General features: G+C 39.8%; 1 protein-coding gene across 4 annotated transcripts in view; it reads right to left on the bottom strand.

Moving 5' to 3' along the window:
* cltcl1 (clathrin, heavy chain-like 1) overlaps positions 1-24,752 on the bottom strand; it is a 93,956-nt gene that overhangs the window by 22,669 nt on the left and 46,535 nt on the right. For all 4 annotated transcript variants that reach the window (XM_069932619.1, XM_069932616.1, XM_069932618.1 and 1 more), the window contains exons 11-28: positions 23,898-24,035; positions 22,581-22,745; positions 21,048-21,228; positions 19,656-19,819; positions 17,506-17,631; positions 16,896-17,038; positions 14,801-15,035; positions 14,281-14,403; positions 13,473-13,618; positions 11,961-12,144; positions 11,618-11,810; positions 9,510-9,667; positions 5,555-5,719; positions 5,264-5,371; positions 3,064-3,231; positions 2,538-2,687; positions 2,206-2,337; positions 2,006-2,116 (exon numbers count right to left, since the gene is read on the bottom strand). In XM_069932619.1, coding sequence (XP_069788720.1) covers positions 2,006-2,116; positions 2,206-2,337; positions 2,538-2,687; positions 3,064-3,231; positions 5,264-5,371; positions 5,555-5,719; positions 9,510-9,667; positions 11,618-11,810; positions 11,961-12,144; positions 13,473-13,618; positions 14,281-14,403; positions 14,801-15,035; positions 16,896-17,038; positions 17,506-17,631; positions 19,656-19,819; positions 21,048-21,228; positions 22,581-22,745; positions 23,898-24,035 — 2,790 coding nt within the window. The remainder of the gene's footprint in view (positions 1-2,005; positions 2,117-2,205; positions 2,338-2,537; positions 2,688-3,063; positions 3,232-5,263; positions 5,372-5,554; positions 5,720-9,509; positions 9,668-11,617; positions 11,811-11,960; positions 12,145-13,472; positions 13,619-14,280; positions 14,404-14,800; positions 15,036-16,895; positions 17,039-17,505; positions 17,632-19,655; positions 19,820-21,047; positions 21,229-22,580; positions 22,746-23,897; positions 24,036-24,752) is intronic.

The raw sequence follows: 24,752 nt of genomic DNA, 5'->3' as shown, positions 1-24,752 counted from the left end.
AGATTTAGGCTAGCACAGTTCACATAGCTGGTAACACAATGCTATTCTGGTGACCAGAATTTAAATCTGGCATTCTCTGCAAGGAGTTTGTACATTCTCCCCGTGACCTGCTTGGGGTTTTTCTGAATGCTCCAGTTTCCTCCCACTTGCAAAAAAACTTATGGGGTTGGTTTGATATTTGGGCACCACAGGTTTCAATAGCTGGAATCTGTTTTTACTGCACTTATAAATAAATTTAAAAATACATGCAGCATTGCTCATTAAAGCACATTTTTTTATTCATTTGGTTAAACATCTTGGATATTTTTAAGCCCAGTTAGATATCCAATATATATATATATATACAGTACCGCACAGATGGCAGTCTCTTCAATCTGAGGCACCTGCAAGCTCACACCAAGACACAAGAGAAACTTGTCCGTGAACTACTCTTTGCAGACAATGCCGCTTTAGTTGCCCATTCAGAGCCAGCTCTTCAGCGCTTGACGTCCTGTTTTGCGGAAACTGCCAAAATATTTGGCCTGGAAGTCAGCCTGAAGAAAACTGAGGTCCTCCATCAGCCAGCTCCCCATCATGACTACCAGCCCCCCCACATCTCCATCGGGCACACAAAACTCAAAACTGTCAACCAGTTTACCTATCTCGGCTGCACCATTTCATCAGATGCAAGGATCGACAATGAGATAGACAACAGACTCGCCAAGGCAAATAGCGCCTTTGGAAGACTACACAAGAGTCTGGAAAAACAACCAACTGAAAAACCTCAAAGATAAGCGTATACAGAGCCGTTGTCATACCCACACTCCTGTTCGGCTCCGAATCATGGGTCCTCTACCGGCATCACCTACGGCTCCTAGAACGCTTCCACCAGCGTTATCTCTGCTCCATCCTCAACATTCATTGGAGCGCTTTCATCCCTAACGTCGAAGTACTCAAGATGGCAGAGGTCGACAGCATCGAGTCCACACTGCTGAAGATCCAGCTGCGCTGGGTGGGTCACGTCTTCAGAATGGAGGACCATCGCCTTCCCAAGATCGTGTTATATGGCGAGCTCTCCACTGGCCACCGTGACAGAGGTGCACCAAAGAAAAGGTACAAGGGCTGCCTAAAGAAATCTCTTGGTGCCTGCCACATTGACCACCGCCAGTGGGCTGATATCGCCTCAAACCGTGCATCTTGGCACCTTACAGTTTGGCAGGCAGTAACCTCCTTTGAAGACCGCAGAGCCCACCTCACTGACAAAAGGCAAAGGAGGAAAAACCCAACACCCAACCCCAACCCACCAATTTTCCCCTGCAACCGCTGCAATCGTGTCTGCCTGTCCCGCATCGGACTTGTCAGCCACAAACGAGCCTGCAGCTGACGTGGACTTTTACCCTCTCCATAAATCTTCGTCCGCGAAGCCAAGCCAAAGAAAGAAGAAGAATATATATGAGCTCTATCGATCGTGATCAATCGATCTATCTATATATCTAATACACATACATACACACACACAAATCTGGCCCCAAGTTGTGAACTCTGAATGTTGCAATTCCAAAATCATTCTCTGCTCAGAGTGCTTTCATACTGAGGAATCAAAACTTAACTGAAAGCTAGATTGCAGCTGCAGCACTGGTTCTTTTACAGTAGTCAGATGGTGCATAAAGTGCAAGGATTTTACTGGAATGAGAGATGAACTAGGTTTAGAACTGAATGACAAACAGGCATGGGCCCTTTTCTCAAAGTACAGAAACATGAAGAGAAACCCAATGAAATTCAGATGGTAAAACTATCTGTGGGGATTACGCTCCAAATTTTGACATGTCTCAATATTTCGATGGCCTTTCTTTGTGTAGGCAAGTAAACTATTCACAAATAAATAATTGGATGTAGGTATCCTAGCAAGTGGTATTGAGTGACTGAGCTGAATAGCTGCATTTGAAGGATAGATGAGGTCATATGGTAATGAATCACAATTTGCTTTAAAATATTTCCTGAACTTGTATAATAGTATACGATGTACCTGGTAATCTTCCTCTTCAGTAAGCAGATTATTCAGTGCCTCATTCACAGATTTATTATTGTGATTTTGAACAGATCGCAAGTAGGGCTTAATGAGTGGCAACTGGTCCACCTGTAATCAGACAATGCAATAATATGGGACAAAAATGGAGCAATCTTGAACAAAATTTGTTATGGACTTTACTGGAAATAATGGCTCACCTTGCTGAAAAAGGTGACTGCCCTGGTATGGTCAAGACGTGGTGACAACACCACCAAGAGATCGTTGATCAATAGTGGTTTGAAGTCCAAGTAGAAATGTAGGGCTTTGTAATACAACTCCACATTGGCGACCTGAGGACAAAATTCAAGAGGTCATTGCTCATCAAGTGCTAATATGCACTAGTCTCCCATTGACAAGTGGATAGCAAGAATGCTCATATCAAAGTTAAAGGTTTTTGACACCAAGGATTGTTAAATAATGTAATAACCACAAATAGTTAAAACATTTCACCCTGGGCAAGGCAGTGTACTGCAGCATTATTTGTAAATACCTTTGCAATAATGTCTTTGTACTGCCCTTCCTTCCAAGCATCTGTGGGGTGATTCATCATGGTGATTACAGCATTGTCATACTCTTCATACTTATCATATAGAAAGACCAGCTCAGCCCACAGATGGGCTTGCTCAGCAGCTCGCAGAACCTACAAAACAAGTTTGGGCTCAAATGGGATCATAAAAAAAAGGTTCAAAAATAAACAACTTCGAGCAAGATCAAAATGTTTTTTTTTAAACCAAATTAAAACACCAGCTACAACATCTGGTTACAAACTGCTCATTAACTGATCAACAAACTAGTACAAGTTTGATTAGAGTTGAGAAAATAAAATTCACAACACGTAAACTCTTGCAGCTTTACATAGAGATATCCTGCAGGGCAGTTCCAGTGGTACAGGTCCAGCAACCTGGGTTCAATCTTGATCTCTGGTACAGTGCAGAGTGTGCCCACATCCTAAAGTTGTGCCAATTGATGAGTTTTTCCTTAAATTGTCTCCAATGTATAAACAATTGTATTAATACCTTTGGAATATTAACTCTAGACCAGAACAGCTCCAAATGCTCTCGCATCTTCTGAGGTTTAAATTTGGAGTAGAGAATTGCCAGCTCTGTAAACATCCCCATGTGAGCTCGCTCCAAGCCTAATGCTGCTTCCAAGAGGGCAATTAGTTCTTCAAAGTATCCTCTATCCTAGAAGAAACAAAAAGTTAACATCAGGAAGTATTTTCGAAGACTGCTGGAAAATAGATGTAGGCAGAACAAAGGAAATGTCAATGCTGCTCTCATTGCTTGCCACCATTTTGTTAGTGGAAAAAATTCTAATGAGAATTCTACTCAAAGCAAGTGCCATCCATCCAACAAAATTTATACCAATGACTATGGCTCGGTACAACAATAACACCATCTTCAAATTTTCCAACAATACCATGGTAGTGGGTTATTATAAAGGAAGGGGATGAGTCAGCCTACAGGATGGAGATTGAAAACTTGGCTAAACGGTGCATTGACAACAATTTTGCACTCAATGTCAACAGAACTAAAGGAGGTGATTGTCGACTTCAGGAAAGCCAGAGGTATACAATTCAGTGATCAATGGGGGAATTAGAGGTGGAGAGGGTGAGCAAATCTAAGTCTTGGGAGTCACCATCTCAGAGGATCTTTCCTGGACTCAACACACCAATGGCATCAAGAAAGCATGTTAGGAGTTTGTAAGGGTTTAACACTACATCAGAAACCCTGGCAAATTTCTACAGTGGTGTGGTGGAAAGTGTGCTGACCAGCTGCATCATGGTCTGATATGGAGACATCAATACCCCTGAGCGCAAAGCCCTTCAAACAGGTAGTCAACACAGCCCAGGACATTACAGACAAACCCTCCCCACTATTGAGTGCATCTACAGAAAATTTCGTTGTCAGAAGGCAGCAGCAATCATCAGACCCACACCACCCAGCACACACTTTGTTCTCACTACTGCCATCAGGCAAGAGGTCATAGGTGCTGCAAGACTTGCAACACTAGGTTCAGGAACAGCTGCTACCCCTCCACCATCAGACTCCTCAATGACAAACTCAGACTAATTTAAGGAGTCTTCTTGTACACATTGATTTTCTTTTTGTTCTCTGTGTTGCACAATACATTTATTACAGATCTTTGATTATGCCAAATATAGATGACTCCAATAGAGGATAATTCTCCCAGCAACTGCCATTATCAAGCTTCCTCAATCTTCATTATGGAGATACCAAATTCCCTGTAGTCATCAACCTGCAGAATGAAGTCCACTGTATAATGCTACATTTGTTTGGTCCTAATTGGCTCTAAAGATGTTTGCTTGCTTGCAGAAAAACCCTTCTCACAATACTCAGCATCTTGTAACAAATGCATTTAACTCTATTCTCGTTTAATGAAATCAATGATTACCAAGCAACAGTAGCATTATAATTACTGTTGTGGGGTTCATTCAGGAGCCCAATGGCTGTGGAGGAAAAAAAACTGGTCTTTGAGCCTTCATTTGGGCTTGTAGGAACAGAAAATTAGGAATTAGTCTCAGGATCCAGAGCACAACATGGGAATGAGGTGAGAAAGTTCCCCCCCAATCAGAAGAAAGTCAAAAGGCAGCAAAACAGAATTTGATAAGAGATCTGCCCCAATCATATTGAACAGAACAGATTTAAGTCAAATGGCCTGCTCCTATTTCTGTGTACAATTTTGTAGATGACAATGCTGACAAAAGAACATGTTTGGTCAGTTAAGCAATGCACAGCTGTGGACTAGCACTGGGAAATTTACCTTGGATGCAAATTTGTTTTATCAACCAGGAGTTATTCTACTTTGTCAGCACTGGTAAATTCTGCAAAGGGTTCAGGATGCATTTCCTGTCATAATGCATTCTGTATTTCATGGAAGATCCTGCATTTACTGAATCAACATGACTGCAATCTTCCTAGAGTAAATGTGGCATGAGTCACCCAGCAGTTTTTACTCTTCTCCCCTCACCCCTTTACATCAGTTGCTGATTGATGATTTTTTTCACTTGGTCACACTAATGTCAAGCAGTACATTAAATGTGGGTGGAATACTGAAGCAATATTGTGTTGTACCCATTATAGAGAGAATGGGTTTGCTCCTGGTGGTCCAACACTAGTTTTGCTAACATTCAATAGGCTGTGCATCAGCAGTTAAGGGTATAGTTGATGTGAATCATTATTGAGGTAGAATTACCTGATAATAACTAATCAGCTCTTCAAGCTCATCAGCATGGATGACAATGTGCAGCCCACATATCTGGGCCAGACGGAATTCTTGTCCATCCACACAAGCAAAGCAGACCTGAAGAGATTAAAAATGTTATCAAAAGATTTGAGGTCACACAAAGTGGGAGAGTTTAGATGGAATTTCATTAGCTGTTAATTTGGATGAACTTTACAAAAAACAGATTACAAAAAAATCCAATCCAGTAAGTTCTAGGCAACTGGGTAAAGCTTGCTTTAAAACATTTTCCAGAGCTCATACCTCTTTCCAAGTCCTGGTGCTATTGGCTTTCCGACCACTGTCTACAGCAGCCTGGTACTCTCCGAGATGCACCAGAGTAGAAGCCAAACGCGCAAAGTTGGAAACATTATTGTAAAGCAACTTGGCTGCATCATACATGCCGTCATCATAGCAGCGATCACCAACCTACGGTTCAGAGGTATAAATGAATCCTCATTAGTTAGGAATACAGAATTAAGCCACTTCTTAAAAGTACCAGAGGATACAATATTGTAGAAAACTTCATGTCAGTTACCTTTATTACTGCTTAATTTTCAGCTACAAGCTTAGATTTTAAAAACACTGGAAAGAAACTAGTTTTGGGTCCATGAGTTATTAATGCTATGAAAGGTCATCATTCCAACACATTAACTTTTACACACTATAGATCCTGTCTGGTGCAAGTATTTGTAGCATTTTCTGTTCCAGGTTTCTAACCATGTCCAGAATTCTTTGTTTAAAATGGCTTTGAGTTTTCTGCTAACAAAGTGATCTGATCATTTCCAGAAGGTTTTCTAATTGCACACTTCAAACCCCCCTCTTTTGGAGATTGAAATATTACTTCCACCTCAACTTGTGGGCTTTAAATGTATGAACATTTAAATAGTCATTTAAAACCAAAGGCTGAATAATTGTTGACTATGGTTTAGTACCCTGTTCAAACTATAGACAGTGTAGTAATTTAAAAGATCCATGCTTCAAGACAAGTTTTAACCCTTTGGACTCAGTATCCATTTTCAGCAACTATCAACAAACAGTGACTGTTTTCAGGGACTACCAAAAAGTGCAAATACTCGAAGACTCCCATTTTCTGGAATTGGTTTTATACCCAACCACCAGCTGCTTCATACTGTAATTTACTGTTAGACCAGCTGCTTCATACTGTAATTTACTGTTAGACCAGCTGCTTCATACTGTAATTTACTGTTAGACCAGCTGCTTCATACTGTAATTTACTGTTAGACCAGCTGCTTCATACTGTAATTTACTGTTAGACCAGCTGCTTCATACTGTAATTTACTGTTAGACCAGCTGCTTCATACTGTAATTTACTGTTAGACCAGCTGCTTCATACTGTAATTTACTGTTAGACCAGCTGCTTCATACTGTAATTTACTGTTAGACCAGCTGCTTCATACTGTAATTTACTGTTAGACCAGCTGCTTCATACTGTAATTTACTGTTAGACCAGCTGCTTCATACTGTAATTTACTGTTAGACCAGCTGCTTCATACTGTAATTTACTGTTAGACCAGCTGCTTCATACTGTAATTTACTGTTAGACCAGCTGCTTCATACTGTAATTTACTGTTAGACCAGCTGCTTCATACTGTAATTTACTGTTAGACCAGCTGCTTCATACTGTAATTTACTGTTAGACCAGCTGCTTCATACTGTAATTTACTGTTAGACCAGCTGCTTCATACTGTAATTTACTGTTAGACCAGCTGCTTCATACTGTAATTTACTGTTAGACCAGCTGCTTCATACTGTAATTTACTGTTAGACCAGCTGCTTCATACTGTAATTTACTGTTAGACCAGCTGCTTCATACTGTAATTTACTGTTAGACCAGCTGGTTCATACTGTAATTTACTGTTAGACCAGCTGCTTCATACTGTAATTTACTGTTAGACCAGCTGCTTCATACTGTAATTTACTGTTAGACCAGCTGCTTCATACTGTAATTTACTGTTAGACCAGCTGGTTCATACTGTAATTTACTGTTAGACCAGCTGGTTCATACTGTAATTTACTGTTAGACCAGCTGGTTCATACTGTAATTTACTGTTAGACCAGCTGGTTCATACTGTAATTTACTGTTAGACCAGCTGCTTCATACTGTAATTTACTGTTAGACCAGCTGCTTCATACTGTAATTTACTGTTAGACCAGCTGCTTCATACTGTAATTTACTGTTAGACCAGCTGCTTCATACTGTAATTTACTGTTAGACCAGCTGCTTCATACTGTAATTTACTGTTAGACCAGCTGCTTCATACTGTAATTTACTGTTAGACCAGCTGGTTCATACTGTAATTTACTGTTAGACCAGCTGGTTCATACTGTAATTTACTGTTAGACCAGCTGGTTCATACTGTAATTTACTGTTAGACCAGCTGGTTCATACTGTAATTTACTGTTAGACCAGCTGGTTCATACTGTAATTTACTGTTAGACCAGCTGGTTCATACTGTAATTTACTGTTAGACCAGCTGCTTCATACTGTAATTTACTGTTAGACCAGCTGCTTCATACTGTAATTTACTGTTAGACCAGCTGCTTCATACTGTAATTTACTGTTAGACCAGCTGCTTCATACTGTAATTTACTGTTAGACCAGCTGCTTCATACTGTAATTTACTGTTAGACCAGCTGGTTCATACTGTAATTTACTGTTAGACCAGCTGCTTCATACTGTAATTTACTGTTAGACCAGCTGGTTCATACTGTAATTTACTGTTAGACCAGCTGCTTCATACTGTAATTTACTGTTAGACCAGCTGCTTCATACTGTAATTTACTGTTAGACCAGCTGCTTCATACTGTAATTTACTGTTAGACCAGCTGCTTCATACTGTAATTTACTGTTAGACCAGCTGCTTCATACTGTAATTTACTGTTAGACCAGCTGCTTCATACTGTAATTTACTGTTAGACCAGCTGCTTCATACTGTAATTTACTGTTAGACCAGCTGCTTCATACTGTAATTTACTGTTAGACCAGCTGCTTCATACTGTAATTTACTGTTAGACCAGCTGCTTCATACTGTAATTTACTGTTAGACCAGCTGCTTCATACTGTAATTTACTGTTAGACCAGCTGCTTCATACTGTAATTTACTGTTAGACCAGCTGCTTCATACTGTAATTTACTGTTAGACCAGCTGCTTCATACTGTAATTTACTGTTAGACCAGCTGCTTCATACTGTAATTTACTGTTAGACCAGCTGCTTCATACTGTAATTTACTGTTAGACCAGCTGCTTCATACTGTAATTTACTGTTAGACCAGCTGCTTCATACTGTAATTTACTGTTAGACCAGCTGCTTCATACTGTAATTTACTGTTAGACCAGCTGCTTCATACTGTAATTTACTGTTAGACCAGCTGCTTCATACTGTAATTTACTGTTAGACCAGCTGCTTCATACTGTAATTTACTGTTAGACCAGCTGCTTCATACTGTAATTTACTGTTAGACCAGCTGCTTCATACTGTAATTTACTGTTAGACCAGCTGCTTCATACTGTAATTTACTGTTAGACCAGCTGCTTCATACTGTAATTTACTGTTAGACCAGCTGCTTCATACTGTAATTTACTGTTAGACCAGCTGCTTCATACTGTAATTTACTGTTAGACCAGCTGCTTCATACTGTAATTTACTGTTAGACCAGCTGCTTCATACTGTAATTTACTGTTAGACCAGCTGCTTCATACTGTAATTTACTGTTAGACCAGCTGCTTCATACTGTAATTTACTGTTAGACCAGCTGCTTCATACTGTAATTTACTGTTAGACCAGCTGCTTCATACTGTAATTTACTGTTAGACCAGCTGCTTCATACTGTAATTTACTGTTAGACCAGCTGCTTCATACTGTAATTTACTGTTAGACCAGCTGCTTCATACTGTAATTTACTGTTAGACCAGCTGCTTCATACTGTAATTTACTGTTAGACCAGCTGCTTCATACTGTAATTTACTGTTAGACCAGCTGCTTCATACTGTAATTTACTGTTAGACCAGCTGCTTCATACTGTAATTTACTGTTAGACCAGCTGCTTCATACTGTAATTTACTGTTAGACCAGCTGCTTCATACTGTAATTTACTGTTAGACCAGCTGCTTCATACTGTAATTTACTGTTACGAGAGATTAAAAATGGCTGGTGTCCAACAAGTTTAAAAGGCAGTGCCCCTGAGATTACTCACCTGCTGAATGTGGGCATTATTGGGTCCATTTATAAACTCCTCTAACTCAGACAGACGGTTAGTCTTTGCCAGAGCAAATATCAACTCTGTCTCAACATACGACTCCTTGGCTTTCTTTCTGGCCATTTGCAGAAACTTCACCAGGTCTTCCCAGTTATCTAGAGCGTAGAGGTAGATTACATACCCACTATTAATCCTGCATTGATCAAAATCTTCAATCAAATGAGCTTTCATGATACTATGCTTATGGGGAGGGGGGAAAAAACAAAAATGAAGGGTAGCACCTTGGGTGGCAGTACATATGGTGAATGAATGTGAATCTCAAGGATGTCAATTTCAAATTACATGGAATAATTGAAAAAATATATTCAAGCTCATTTTGGGGAATGAATCTTCATTCCAATCAAGAGATTGGCCATTTAAAACACTATCTTTGTTAACGTTCCAGCTCATTCAGATGGTTCCATGTTCCAGGTGTTAGGGTAGCTGTAGAAACATATGCTTGACCTCACTGAAAGGGTTACTTCTGAACAGCATAGCAGTATGGCAATGCACAAGCCATTCAGTAAGCAGGCATTACAACCTATTTTAATGTTCAACATGCTGGCTTGGCTCAGTTTAATCAGCAAATCACACAGGCATGCAATTTGCTTTCTACTTTATGCTACATGCCAGGAGCTTTGGTCTAGTCGCTGGACAGTCAGAGGATTCTGGTTTCAAATCCCAATCTAACCCAATACTCCACTGCAGTACTGAGACACTATTGGATTGCCAGGTCTTTCAGATAATAGCAAGGTCCCATCTGTTACAAGATAGATCCCAAAATATCTTGTGGTTCTTTCAAAGTGTAGGTATCTAACATCACAAGGCATTTGTTATCCTTTGCTAAACATTAAATTGACAAGGTTATTTCAAGGGTAGTTGCCAAGTTTCTAATTCAAGAATAGTAACAATCGAGAACCTGACTGAAATGTACTTTGTTAAGTACTTCAAAAATACATCAAGAGCTGGAAGCTCAAGATTGTGCTCAGGTTTAAGTTGAAGAGGGTTGCAGAAGTTGCTTATTCATTAACACATCCCTTTAAAGTAGTGTATAAATATGGGAATGACTTTTCAGATTGCAATTTATCCCAAGTTTGACCAGAAAGTAGAATTGTGTTGGTGGTAATGGAAACAATATGGGCACAAGTCACTTTCCATCATTTAATTGGACCAATTTCACCTTACCAGGACAGATAGGTCAACATGGAGGCAGAAGGGTTAATATACAGTTGTAAATAGGTGCTGTTAACATTTAGAATCTGATTACAATTCATCCAAGGATAATAAAGATTGAGAAATAGAATGGGTTCAAAGGCAGGTCTTTCTGAAATCAATAGTGCAAGAGCAGAGAATTTATTGAAGGTTTTCTAGTCTCATCTAATAGCCAAGATGGAACCAGTGGCAAAGGCTAACTGGAAAATGGCACTCTGGTTAACTGGAGAGGGAATGTTATAAAACAGGATGTCTTTGGACTTGGATTCAGGCTGTTTTAGTAATGTGACAATTTCAAAGGTGACTGAAGTGAATGGAACAGTGAAGTACAGAGGAAAAGCAGAAGCATTATAATTTGCAAGGATAGAGAGGCCACAATGGGGCTGGCAGCAGATTTGGAAGGTAGAGTGAGCTTCCACAAGAAACACTGCAGTACTCTCCCACATAGTCTGCAGTGGCAGGCTGGTGCAAGCAGACTAGTGGTACTTGAGATCCATCCCTCAGATCAAACCAATCGGGCAAGAGGCCAACTTGTGAAAAATTGATGTCTAAAGGTAAACCAGAAACAATTTAATTAAAATACTGAACCTAATTGATTCAGTTATAAACGAGCATACTCCATAACTTGTGGCACCGTTAGCACAATGCCATTACACCGCCAGCAACCTAGGTTCAAATCCAGCATTGTCTATAAGGAATTTGTACACTTCATGTCTGCCTGGGTTTTCTCCCACCATTCAAAATATATGGGATTTGTAGGTTAATTGAGGTATTTGGGTAGCATGGGGTTGTGGGCCCAGAAGGGCCTGTTACTGTGCTATGTCTAAATTAAAAAAAAAAATTAAAATACTCACTATTTTTGTTGGCTGCTTTCACAACCTCCATGTAGGCAGATGGATCATCAGCCTTGATATAAGAATCTATGGCTTCTTTAACCAGATCCTTCTGTAACTGTGCTCTTGCCAACTGACTCCAGACTGATGGTTCATTGCAACGTTCTGCAAACTCGTAAGCGCGATCAAGATTTCCAATGTGTTCAATCAAAACCTAATACCAAAGATAAATTAAAAGCTCCAAATCAATACAATGCAAGATCAGAAAAAATAGAAACAACTCCATGAACATTACACCAAAAACAAGCAATTGTGCCATTTCACAGGTCCTCAGAAGTAACCAAAGAACAATGAAATATCTTACCTGTACAGCTGATGTGTTCACATCAAACTTTCGGAAGATGGCAAAAGCCTCTTCGAAAAGTTCATTGCTGATGGCAATATTAGCAATATCAGGAGCATCGTAGTTATCCAGCCGATTAATGTACTCCATAACACGTGTACGATCTGCTTTAACGGCTGTGAGAATTAACAGGTTCTGTAGGTTCCTGTGCAAGACAATAAAATTTAATGTCATAAATGCCATTAAAAATAATCTTATTGCATCTTCAACTGAAGTAAACAGAAATGACAAGTATTTAGAAGTAAAAACACAAAGCTGGAGAAACTCAGCAGGTCAAGCAATATAAAGATAAAAATACATAACCAATGTTTTATCTAACCTCTTTACAGTTTAGAACTTCATCGATAAACTAACCTTATACAGCTTACATTTTTGCAAAATTTCAAGATCAATTCCATCCAGATGCATTTATGGTACTTAAAAGCTGAATTCAATGGGTTTGCATCCTTGGATTTAATTCTACAGTGACATCCGAGACTAACCCCTCTACCCCTACATACAACATGGACAGGATTCCCCTGTCCTCACCTACCACCCCACCAGCCTCCACATACAACACATCCTCCTCTGCCATTTCTGCCACCTATGTGATACCACTACACACATTTCCCTCTCCTCCCTGCTGGGTCCACTCCCTCAGTGACTCTTGCCCACTCTTCCCTCCCCACAAATTGGCCTCTTGGGACCTACCTGTGACTGCAGGACATGCTCCACTGTGCCCACACCACCTCCCTCAGCACCATTTGGAGTCCCCAAACAGTCCTTATAAGTGAAGCAACATTTCACTTGTGAACTTGCAGGGGTCATCTATTGCATCCAGTGCTTCCACTGTAGTCTCCTCTACATCAGAGAGGCTGGACGCAGACTGGGAATTCACTGTTAAGCACCACTGCTCTTTCTGCCATAATAGTGTGGATCTCCCAGTGGCTACCCATTTCAATTCTCTATCCCATTCCCTTGCCAACATGTCTGTCCACATCATGCACTGCCAGACTGAGACCCCCTATAAATTGGAGGTACAGCACCATCTTCTGACTGGGGATCCTCCAATCAGATGGCATTAATATAGACTCCTCTGGCTTTTGTTAAAAACAGTACCCTCCCCCCAAAAAACCTCCTTCCCATCTTCGCTCCTTTATCAGAGTCTTTTTGCACAGGCATGATAAATTCTACCTAATCTCCAATTCACACCTTTTGTTGGTCTGGATTCCTCCCCCATTGTTTGAATTCTGAGATTTTCTGATACCTCCTGTTCTAATTTTTCCTTGAAGGCCGCAGGCCCAAAATGTTAGCAATACATCTTTGTCTCCTATGGAGACTGAAAAGAGTTCCTCCAGCATTTCAATGTACTTTTTTTTTAAACTAACACTCATTACAGTGCAGTCAAGTCAATGGCTGAACAACACTCCAAAAGTTTTATACGGATTTAAATTGCTTACAATAGTTACGCCAATTAGCTTTTTTTTATTTTACCTGTGCTCACTAAAGACATTGTTATCCAAGACTATCTTTTCCAGCAGCTCAATCAGCTCATTGGGGAGGTCAGCAGTCATAAAAGCCTTCACAGTAACAGATACTTCCTCTGGATCCTGGGTTTCAGAGAGGGCTGTTTGTACAACCTGAAAATAATCGTTTCCACTTTAGGACGCAGTATAGAAGTATAAATTTTAAAAACAAAGCAAAGACTGTCAGGCAAGCATTCAAGTTAGGGCCAAAGGTTGGAATACAGTAAAGGAATGGGATTGAGGGATGAACGAAGCACAATTGGTTGGGGATCAGCAAATTCTCGTGGATAGGACAGTCAAAGTGAATGGAAACCTGATACTGAAAGCCTGTTACATGCCTTTAACTTATCACAATTTGGGAGTCTTGATGTAAATATTTTGATCCTTTTAATTGATACTTAACATCTTCAAATCTCAGTTACAAGTTACCTGGCATTCAACTGAAGATTAGCTGGCATTTCATTCAGCTATTCTATCAAGTAAAACTGCTGCTATATTCAAATAAGGTGCTGATAATCAACAAGTGAAATTAAGGATCTACATCAATGGTGTATTTATTTAGAACAGTTACAATTAAAGTTGTACCCTATAAACTTTCTTCTAGCCCTTTCCCTACAAGTAGGCCACAGATGAACAAGCATCACAAGTTTCAGAGAGCAGAGATTCTGGATGTTTAATTATATACCTTAGGACCATTTCAGATCGTTAGCGTCGTCAATATTGCAGCAGTTAAGATCAGAATTAGCATCCACAAGGGGCCCGTACAACAATCATACCTGGTCGATCAGCTGGCGTCTAAAGGGATTATTTTCCTCAAGGACACTGGCCCAAAGTTCAGGGTCTTTTCTACGTACAAGGTACCGAGCCTCACTCTTGAACAGTGAATTCTCATTGCAAACCTAGAGTGCAAAATCATACAGAGCAATCAATGAAATGTTTTCTTATTTTGCAGCTTCAACTCAATTAGTATTTCACATACCAATGAGATTAAAGGATTGGGGAAAACATGCCATTTATCAAATTCCAAATATTAGGTATCTTTTAGTTTATATTTTTGTAAAGGATTTGGTTCATTGAATCCATCAACACCAACATGAAATAACATTTTTAAACCCATCAGCTTTATGTCACACATCTCAATGTAGGAAAATAGAGGACAAGCTAGCTCTCCATTCAGGTTGACAGCAGTTACCCATTCTTGCATTTAACATCTAAGATTAAACTAGATTTATACAGAATTAAGCAAATTTTACCCAGCCAATCTATTTGTTAATTCCAGAGAAACCATACACCAACCTTGATCAGATCCAGATCACATTGGCCTCTTTCATAGGCAAGACAAGCCAAATGTGGATCTCTCTTTTCACAGTATTTACCAACCACAGAACTGGCATAGTAAGAATTTTCACGCAGGAAGCGTTCAGGGTTGTTATTGCTATCAATGTAGATTTTAGCCAAAGCATTATGGGTTGCTGGTTCTTCACAGCCTTCATGTATTCTAGCTTCCAGCCAGGGGAGCAGCAATTTTAATCTGTTTTAAAAAAAGGGCAAGAAAATTACAAACAAAACCCAACAAGTGGCATTGTGATTAGATTTTGTGTCATGTTCATAATTCTCAGTATGTATATTCAGTCAAACCATGGACAAGTTACTCATCCTGATATCCAAAGTCCAGGCAATTTAAACCTTCTGGCCATGAATATTACTCAGTGAGAAAGTGAAGAAAATACCTGCTGCGGTTCAATCTGTAGCACTTTCCCTTAATGTTATAGACTTTAGTGCCACTCAAAAGTGAGGCACAAACTGCTCTAGAGGGAGTGCAATCTTAGAAGTGCTGATCTTTTAGAATGTTCAGCAGAAGTCCTATTTACTTTCGTGCCAAAAGCTAACCAATGCAAATTTTTCAGTGCAGGAAATCTTGCACTGAAAATCTGTTTAAATTTTAATAGGTTGGTCTGTCATCTCAATATTTTCTTATTATGCATCTATCTCCACCTTTGTCAACACTGACCCAAACCCCACAGTTACTGGTTCTTCTAAAAATTATAAACATTTCTGGAGATAGGAAAAAAAATGCCTGACAAGCTGCATCTCAATAGCCAGGACTGACTTTATACCAAGTTTTCTAAACCCCTCCAGGTTTTTGCACTTTGGGAGAAGGAGAGATTAAACCACATATGTCAAACTCTGGCCCGGATATAATTATATTTGGCCCATAAGATCATATTAAATATATATTAGAGTTGGCCCGCTGGCCGCCGCACCAGTATAGCGCATGTACACTGAAGGTGAAAATGAAGATGCCGGAGGTGTGGAGGGATCTCAGAGTCCTGAATCCCGGGGATCGGAGCGCCGCACTCAGCCCGCCCGGCTCCCGGACACAGACACGGCTGGAGTTGGGGACCATCCTCGCCGGGTCTGCGCTTCAGCGGCGATGACGGACCGAACGTCTCGTTGGCGATGCCTTCCCCCTTGCTCCATGCGCGGCGGACCCTGCCTCCCGCTCCTTTTGTTGGAGACTAGCCCGGTGCCGTGAGATCACAGTTTAATCCCTCTCCAACCATGGGAGGGGGGTGGGAGCAACGCGCTCTTCTCAGCCAATTCCTCCACCGCCACGGACACCGGCGTTTCAACAGGGGGTTCGGGTGCCTTCGTCAGGCGACCGACCTGTTGGTCCAAGACAAGGGGAGAGCGTACAAACTCCACACAGACAGCACCTGAACTCAGGTGAACGAGGAGCTGCGACCCCACATTCCACATCAGGACTGTGTGCAAGATTGGGAGCAGTGAGACGGAAGCTTATTTTGTTCCTGTGATTTAAGCCTTTCTTGGGGTGGGGGGGTCCTTCTCTGACCACTTGCCTAACAATTAACCTAATCAGATGTGGAGTTACCACAATACAACAGTTCTCAACCTTTTTCTTTCCACTCGCGTCCCTGTGCCATTGGTGCTCTGTGATTAGTAAGGGATTGCTTAAGGTGGTCTGTGGGTGGGAAGAAAAAGTTTGAAGACCACGGCTTTAATCATCCCTCATTGACTCGTCATGTGCACGGTTTCAGAACGCTAAAGGAAATGGGCCAATGACAATGACAATGAAAGAGTTTATCCAAAACTATTATTAAACATTTATTTTAATAAGAAAGTTTAACATTACATATGTTGAAAGAAGAGAAAACATGCAGATGTTGTTGAAAATTTTCAATAAATATTTAGTTCAGCCCTCGACTTAGTCCAAGTTTTTAATTTTGGCCCTCCGTGAATTTGAGTTTGACACCCTTGGATTAAACAGACAAACCATCTGGTCTGAAGCAGTGGGTGACTACAAGAGAAATTTGCCTACCTTAGGCCTAAAGGAAGAACATGGATAAAAGAATTCTATGGCTTTAATTACCTGTTCCTTTTCTCCACTTCATTCACAAGTTCATCAGTTGAAAACTGACCACGGACTACAGTGATGAGGTTTTTTATAACTTCTTCAGAGCAATCTACATCGAGTAGTCCACCTACCACCACTGGTAGCCTGCTTGGATTCACCTGCACACAATGGAGAGTTGACAATGAATTTGCCACAAAAAAACATGGTGTATCAATTGGTGTTCATTTGTGACTGTCTCAGCCCATTACTCCTAAATGTACAGGTGTTTATTTAACACTTCAGCATTGCAATGCAAATTCTGTAAGTTGACAAAGATCAGGGAAATTGAAATATTAGCCAAAATGGCTTGAAGTTTGTGACCAAAAAAATCCCAGATTTCATGAGGTAATTCATCATGCCTTTTACAGAGTCAAAAGACTGAAGGCCTTATGACATAGAGTGCTTGTGCTAGGAGTTTTAAAACCAATTAGTTGGATCTTTGACCCCCACAACCCACTCTACAGCAGTGAAATACAGCAAAGATCCATCAATTTCAAAAAATAATTGATCCTAATGTGTACACAGCAGATTGCAACTGTCCATATGGCAGCTGTTTAAAATGGATAGGTTTACTCATTCCACTCACCTTCTGAACATAGATCTCAATGTATTTCTGTAGGTTGTTGCGATACAAGTACAGAACCAGGTCATGAACAAAATCAAATCGATCACAGACAATGATCAGTGGGAGCTGATCCGTCAACTTGGCTTCCTGTATGCAAAGAAAAATTATATACGCTGGGCTTATGAAAAAGGCAAAAGTTAAATTTCATTGATTTGCAGTCTCTCATGCCTTCAACTGCAGAACCCAAATCAAAGATGGGAGATGGTGGAAATTCAGAACAAAATGCTGGGAACCCTCCAGTCAGGCAGCAGTGGAATAAACATAACATTTATTCAAGTAGCATTGAAGGGTTTTTGGCTGAAAGAAAAATTAAAATTTCAGGTCAATCTGACAGGTTACGAGCATTTCTGATGTATTGAAAATAAAGACATTATGCTATTAATCTAAGTGATCTTAAACATCTGCAACGATAATGAAAGGATGAATAATATCCATCTATATAATATTGAACTACTTATCCAGTACTAAGTGGAAATTTACACAAAAATTGAACCATTCATCCAAGGGGCCTTTACAACAGGGGTCTCAAGCTTGGGGCCCGCGGGACGATAGTTTGTGGCCCCGCCTTAATATGAAAGTTTAATGTTAGTGGATACGGTTTGCACACAATGATATGATTGGCATTTTTCAGTGTTGTGTGCGGAGCTGAACGAACCTACCAATCACGGTGGGGTATATTGCTCTCGGGGGCGGGACATCGGCTGGGCTTATTGCGAATATAAGCATATTTTTGTGCATTTTCTATTTGTCATTATATGCACGCGGCACATGCGCAATTTCCGTGGCCGCTCCCGCTTCACGCGCTTCGGCGTCCAGTCTGAACCCGGAAGTTGTTGCTCAGCGGGACAGAGAAAGAAGCGGAAAAGACGCATCAGCTAAACATTGACCTGCAGTGCAACTCTGAACTCAAAACCAAGTTCAAGGGAGGTGAATGGAAAAGCAGACAAGCTTGGGCAATTTTTGAGAGAATTGCCCCCCAGCTTCCCTGAGCTTTCCCGAATGTTCAAGCAGACCCTGTGTCTTTTTGGGAGCACATACTTGTGCGAAAAGCTCTTCTCTACCTTGAACTTCAATAAGTCCAAGTACAGGTCCAGACTTACTGACGAGCATCTTCAAGCCCTACTGAGGGTCTCAACGGCCTCCTCCCTTAAGCCAAATGTGGCTCGGCTATGTGAGAGGAAGCGCTGCCAGATCTCTAGCAGTAAGAAGTCGGCAGAAGAAGACAAGTTCATAACAGTTTATGTTCCATTCATGTTCAGAAAGTTAAAGGTTAAAGAACTGTTAATACAGACATTTGAATCTGAATAATAATAATTACATTTCTCCAATCAGCAACTATGTGGTTTCTTCAGTCTTCTATATCTGCTGTATTATTATTTTCATTATTATTATTTTCATTTTTTTAAATTTATTACTGATTGATTTTATTTTTTTTCTTATGAATTGTTAATTAATGTATCTTTTCATCTTATTCTGTGTTAAAAAATAAAAATAAAGACATTTGATAGCATTGGAATGTTTTTGTAAGAGCTTCTTTTGTGGAAAACCTGATGTGGCCCAGCCTCACCCAGACTCTACCTCCAGCGACCCCCAGGTAAATTGAGTTTGAGACCCCGGCTTTACAAGAACAAGCCAATGAAAAGTCAGAATAATCATTTTATCCAGATTTATTTGCAGTGATCTCCAGCAACAAACACTGAACATACAAAATTCAAGTATTAGCTCTGGAAAAAAATGTGGGTTAAAACCATCTGGCTATAGGCATTCACTTTAAAAAGGATTTACAACCCCAATAACATGGGCTCAGATCTCATTAACTATGCATCTTTTACTTTGATGAACTCTGGTACAATCCAACTGAGTACAAGCTGAAATCAGGGGTTGGTAGCAGTAAATTAACTGAATTATACAGAACAAATTGAGCATTCAGAGGACTCTTGTGGAGGTTCTTCCACAAGTGCTGCACGTCACCCCAAAAGATGCTGCCAATACATACTCTCAGTTCTACACTTAAGGAGTAGTCAAGTTCCAAAGTCCAAAACATGATTAAGCAATGTACTTTTCAGATTTTTGAATGTGTGAAGCAATAGCAACAAATATCTTGCAAATACCTTCAAGAAGTTCTTCACACGCTCCGAATCATAACAGTTGCTCTCACGACATATACGTTCAACTTCCTTAATCTGCCCAGTTTTACAGGCTGCCTGGATGTACTTGAAGTGAACATCTGGTTCTTGGCTGAAATTCACAATGGATCCAAGGAAATAAAATAGCCCTAAATGGGAAGGCAAGTGCATTGAGGGACAATTGTCTTAAACCACATCTCCATTGCAGAACAATGATAGAAAGTTCATGTAGAATAGCATCAAGTTTGAAATGCAAGTCAATGCCAGAAACTACTTCAACTAATGGACTTCATGACAAATATACCTATCCAATAGCAAACCAGTGATGAGATAATCTCAATGTTAAATGAGGACACAGAAGATTGCAGATCTGGAGGAACTCAGTAGGTGAAGCAGCATCATTGAAGAATGTTTGATATTTGGGGTCAAGGTCAAAACACAGACCTCAAAGGATTTCAACCCAAAACCAACCATTCTTTTTCTCCCATTGATGAGGCTTGATCTGCCGAGTTCCTCCAGCAGATTGTTTCATTTTAATTTAAACACATCGCCTATAACTTGGTACAAAGTAATACCTTTTAAAAAAAAAAATCAATCAAATTGTACCAAGAGGAAAGCACAGCTCACATCAAGTGATGTCAAAAAATTATTTTGATGTCATTTGCTTTAAATGACAGCCCAGGCCTCTAAATGCATGGGCTATTTGTGCTGGCTTACATACAAATCCCTCATTGAGACCCAAAGAAGTTTATTTCCCCACCACTAGTAGCTCAGTCCACTAATGCCCGTCCTGTAACTATCTTTGTCAACTTTGCATGGCATAGACACTTGGTCCTCAGTACTAATGGTCACACAGAACATTTACACTACCTATTAAAAACAACTAAATTAACTTTTCATGTAGCAACTATATTATTAAAACTTCTGAACATAATTGTGAAACTGGAAAAAATATCTGACTGTACTTAGCAACTCCCTTAAATTTTTGGGCCATTAAAAATCAGTTTAAAAAGATACAATTGAAAACCAAGAATGAAAAGACCAACTTGGAATAAAAGCAGATTGAAGAAAATGTGCTGGTCAGCTGAAAAACTCAGGACCACTGATTATTCAAAATAGCCTTTTCAAAATTATTTTTAAATCACAATTGCTTTTTAAAAAAGTTTCCAAATTACATATTGGAACAGTGTAATTCAATCTTCAAAATAACAAAAGTGCACAATGTTTAAGCGCCAACTTCATATAATGGAACACTAGCCACCAAAATTACAATAAAAAACCAGTCCACGCAGAAACAGCCCTCAAATTATGCAAAGAAAAAAAAAATCAAAATAGCCAAAAAGGTAAACCATAAAATCTTGTACTGAAAAAGCTTACCTTCATAACTTTTGAAGGACTCAAAAAGTTCTACCAACAACTGTGTGCCAAGCTGCTCATGGTATTTTGATGCTACTTGCACACAGAGCTGCAGATTCTGGCGGATATTTGCTGATAACATGGCACGCAAGCACTCAAGAGAATCTTCTACTGATAGTGCACCAAAGTAGTTCACAAGCCACTAGAAGGGAGAAAAACAATTAAACAGATTACTATGAAGTGGACAACAAGTGAAATAAAAACGTGACAGGAAAGCAGCCATTCAATTCTTCATGCATCAAGTTATTTAGGTTCTTCCTGCCTTCCATTGCTCAATGTTGTGGCTGTGGCATTTCTATTCCAACACCCTCAGGAAAGAATTTTGTACCCTCCATACTTTCCCCAACCCACACTGGTAAAAGGGTCAGATAAGAATTGCCTCAACTGATTTCTCTCTTTGCAGAGATCTCGACATGGGTTCCTTGAGGAACTAGTCTTGATCTCTATTCCAAGATAAATGGAAATCTCCACTATTTTTCAGTCATGGAAACATGATTGTAGATCTCAATCTCAAGTGCTATCACATCTTTTATTGTACTAACCACTGTACTAATTATTAACGTAACCAATGCAGAAACATGAAAATCCCAACATAGCTGTGCAATTTAACTTCAGTTAATCAATCTATAACTACAAACATTTGGTTTGAGAAAGTGTCCCATCCCAGCCTTGTCTGGCATTCAATTATTTGATGACTTTGATTTGATGCCCTTTAGAATGCCAGGAATAATGAAATCAAACACATTGCTTCCAATTCATGACCAACTGGGATCCAAATTGAGACAGCTGCTCAACAGACCAGTCAAGCAATAGTCTGATAAGGCATGATAATTCTGTGGAATTATGTCAGACTCACAGATGGCAATAGATTAACAAACAAGAGGAAGAGGACCTGAGGATGGTCAGCATTTAACCCCAGGACACACGTTTCAACATGGGGAAAACAAAGGACCATCGCCTTCCCAAGATCGTATTATATGGCGAGCTCTCCACTGGCCACCGTGACAGAGGTGCACCAAAGAAAAGGTACAAGGACTGCCTAAAGAAATCTCTTGGTGCCTGCCACATTGACCACCACCAGTGGGCTGATAACGCCTCAAACCGTGCATCTTGGCGCCTCACAGTTTGGCGGGCAGCAGCCTCCTTTGAAGAAGACCGCAGAGCCCACCTCACTGACAAAAGGCAAAGGAGGAAAAACCCAACACCCAACCCCAACCAACCAATTTTCCCTTGCAACCGCTGCAATCGTGTCTGCCTGTCCCGCATCGGACTGGTCAGCCACAAACGAGCCTGCAGCTGACGTGGACTTTTTACCCCCTCCATAAATCTTCGTCCGCGAAGCCAAGCCAAAGAAAAAAGAACCTCCCAAATTGGTACTTCATGTTGAATAAAACCTTGGTATCTTACCACTAAGACTCCAATGGACTGAGTCATGACAGCAACCATTTTCCTGGAAAGAGAATACATTTTATTTAGCGCACTTTCAACACTTACCTCCGGGTTTAGAAGATGAGTGTGGACAACAGCTCGTTTAATATCATACAGATCTGAATAATGCTCCAAAGCTCTCTGTAGTAAGCCTGCTTTTTCACACAACTGGGCAATATGGGCTCGATCATAGTGAGTGAACATTTGATTCCCAAGGATTGCATCAGCAACCTGAGAAAAAAAAATCCTATTAAGTCAAATTAAATATTTACGTACAAATCCTATTAAGCATTCAGAAGATAAAATGGACCAGATTTGCAAGATGCAGAAATAATAAAGTAAAATCAGTCAGCACATTACAGTATATACACAGAGTCAAATCTAGATCTAGAAAAGCTGCTGAACTAGTATAAAAGTATTCAAGTAAATCTAGCTTCCAGTTATTGGATAACATACAAACTTATTCAAGATGCAACAAAAATTAAACATTATGATTCAAGTCTTCATTGCAAAAGCTATCATACAGCAAGAATTCCCTAATTTATTAAAAAATTGTAACTGAAAGCTTAAGTGAAACCCAGAAGCTCATACATGACAATTCCAGATGGCATTGCAGCAGAACATGGGAAAATTGAAGAAGTGAGCTTCCATTATAATACCATGGGAGAATTAAGAAAGCTCCACATCCTGATTCAACAAAGTGACATTTGCTTCTCTTTGGTTTAGCTGGACTCAAGTTTAGTGCTCAAAATTCATTATAGCTGCATTATTGCAAGCATTATTTTGTTTTGAAGCTACCATCATTCACCATTGATCTTCCACATTTCAGTGGGTACAAACTAATGTACTAAATGAATGGGCCATGAAATTTTTGGTGCAATTCCTACAAAGACCAATCTGGTCATGAATTGACAATTATTTCTGGATTAGATTTGCATTCAAGAGAACTACTTTTATTCACTAATTGTACCCAATTCTGGAATTCTTAACCCACCAACACCATAAGCGCACCACCACATGGAGTGAAAACAACACTATATCAGCGACAGTTAAGGATGTACAAATAGGCAAAGCCCACATTTTGTAAACTGTTTTAATTTCATACCTAGTTTTTAAAAAAACCCTTAAACCCTCCCTTTCAAGTGGAAAGGGAAAGCCAATTTTTAAGACAGTAACTACAGCATTAAACAGAATTAAAAACAGCTAAATGACCTTGGAAAATCTTATCCTATCTAACCTGAAATCACAAATGGTGATCTGAAGGACACTCTTCTAATACCAAAGAAATAACTAGTACTGCATTTCTAACAATCACGAAACAAAAGAACCAACATTATAGACTATATTAGTAGCACAAAACTGGCTAGTTGATACATGACCCACCTGTGGTGCATGGATCAAATTCATTTCAAGTAGGCGAGTCTGCAAGTGACCTTCAGATGGTCTATTATTCTTCAGAGCATCCAGAAGGAAAGAAGTACACTGCTGGATCAGGTTATTCTCCATAAAAACATCCACAATCTGCAAGAGACCACAAAGCAATAGTCTGAAAAAACTTACTCTATGACATGCCAGCACTTAACAAATACAAATTAAGTTGTTCCTGATTGGATTTTGGATTTGTAAAGTTAATTGATTGAAGTTGGAACAAACATTTGGTTGGAATCCAAAAGGGTCCCACTCTGAATCAGTAAGAACTGATAACTTTAGGCAAGAGATCTGATTTGAAAAAAATCAACTGGACTGTGTTGATATCTTCCACAAATTAGAGACCCCAATGACATTAATGATTAGTCCAACCTCAAGGAAATTATTTGACACTCTGGCTCAGAATTACATGTTTGGAATTCACTGCCTCTGTGGAGAATGTTAATTTAGGAGTACAAAAGCAAAACAGTTTTATGCACAGCAAGGGAGCAAAGGTTACAAGAATGGAGAGGATGCAATTTAAAAGTTCAATAATGGCGCAGCAGGCTCAACTGCTGTGTCAGGGTTCTTTTAAACTCAAAAGCCTTCATGATCTTTCTTTAAAGATGTACATAACATTCTATAATCACCTATATGGTGAATTTGAAGTCATCACTATTCCTGAGTCACTTCTATTTGTACAGTGCTATTACAAACCTGTCTGAACCGTTGTATTAGCAATTAAACTGATGAAAAAGTTACCTGGATAAAAAGCAATAAAGTTTCAAATGCAACTTCCAATATTCCAAAAGCTTACAGAAACAAAGTCTG

This window comes from Narcine bancroftii, chromosome 4 (assembly GCF_036971445.1).
Source record: "Narcine bancroftii isolate sNarBan1 chromosome 4, sNarBan1.hap1, whole genome shotgun sequence".
Lineage (NCBI taxonomy): Eukaryota > Metazoa > Chordata > Chondrichthyes > Torpediniformes > Narcinidae > Narcine > Narcine bancroftii.
This window is presented reverse-complemented; position numbering and strand designations above follow the sequence as displayed.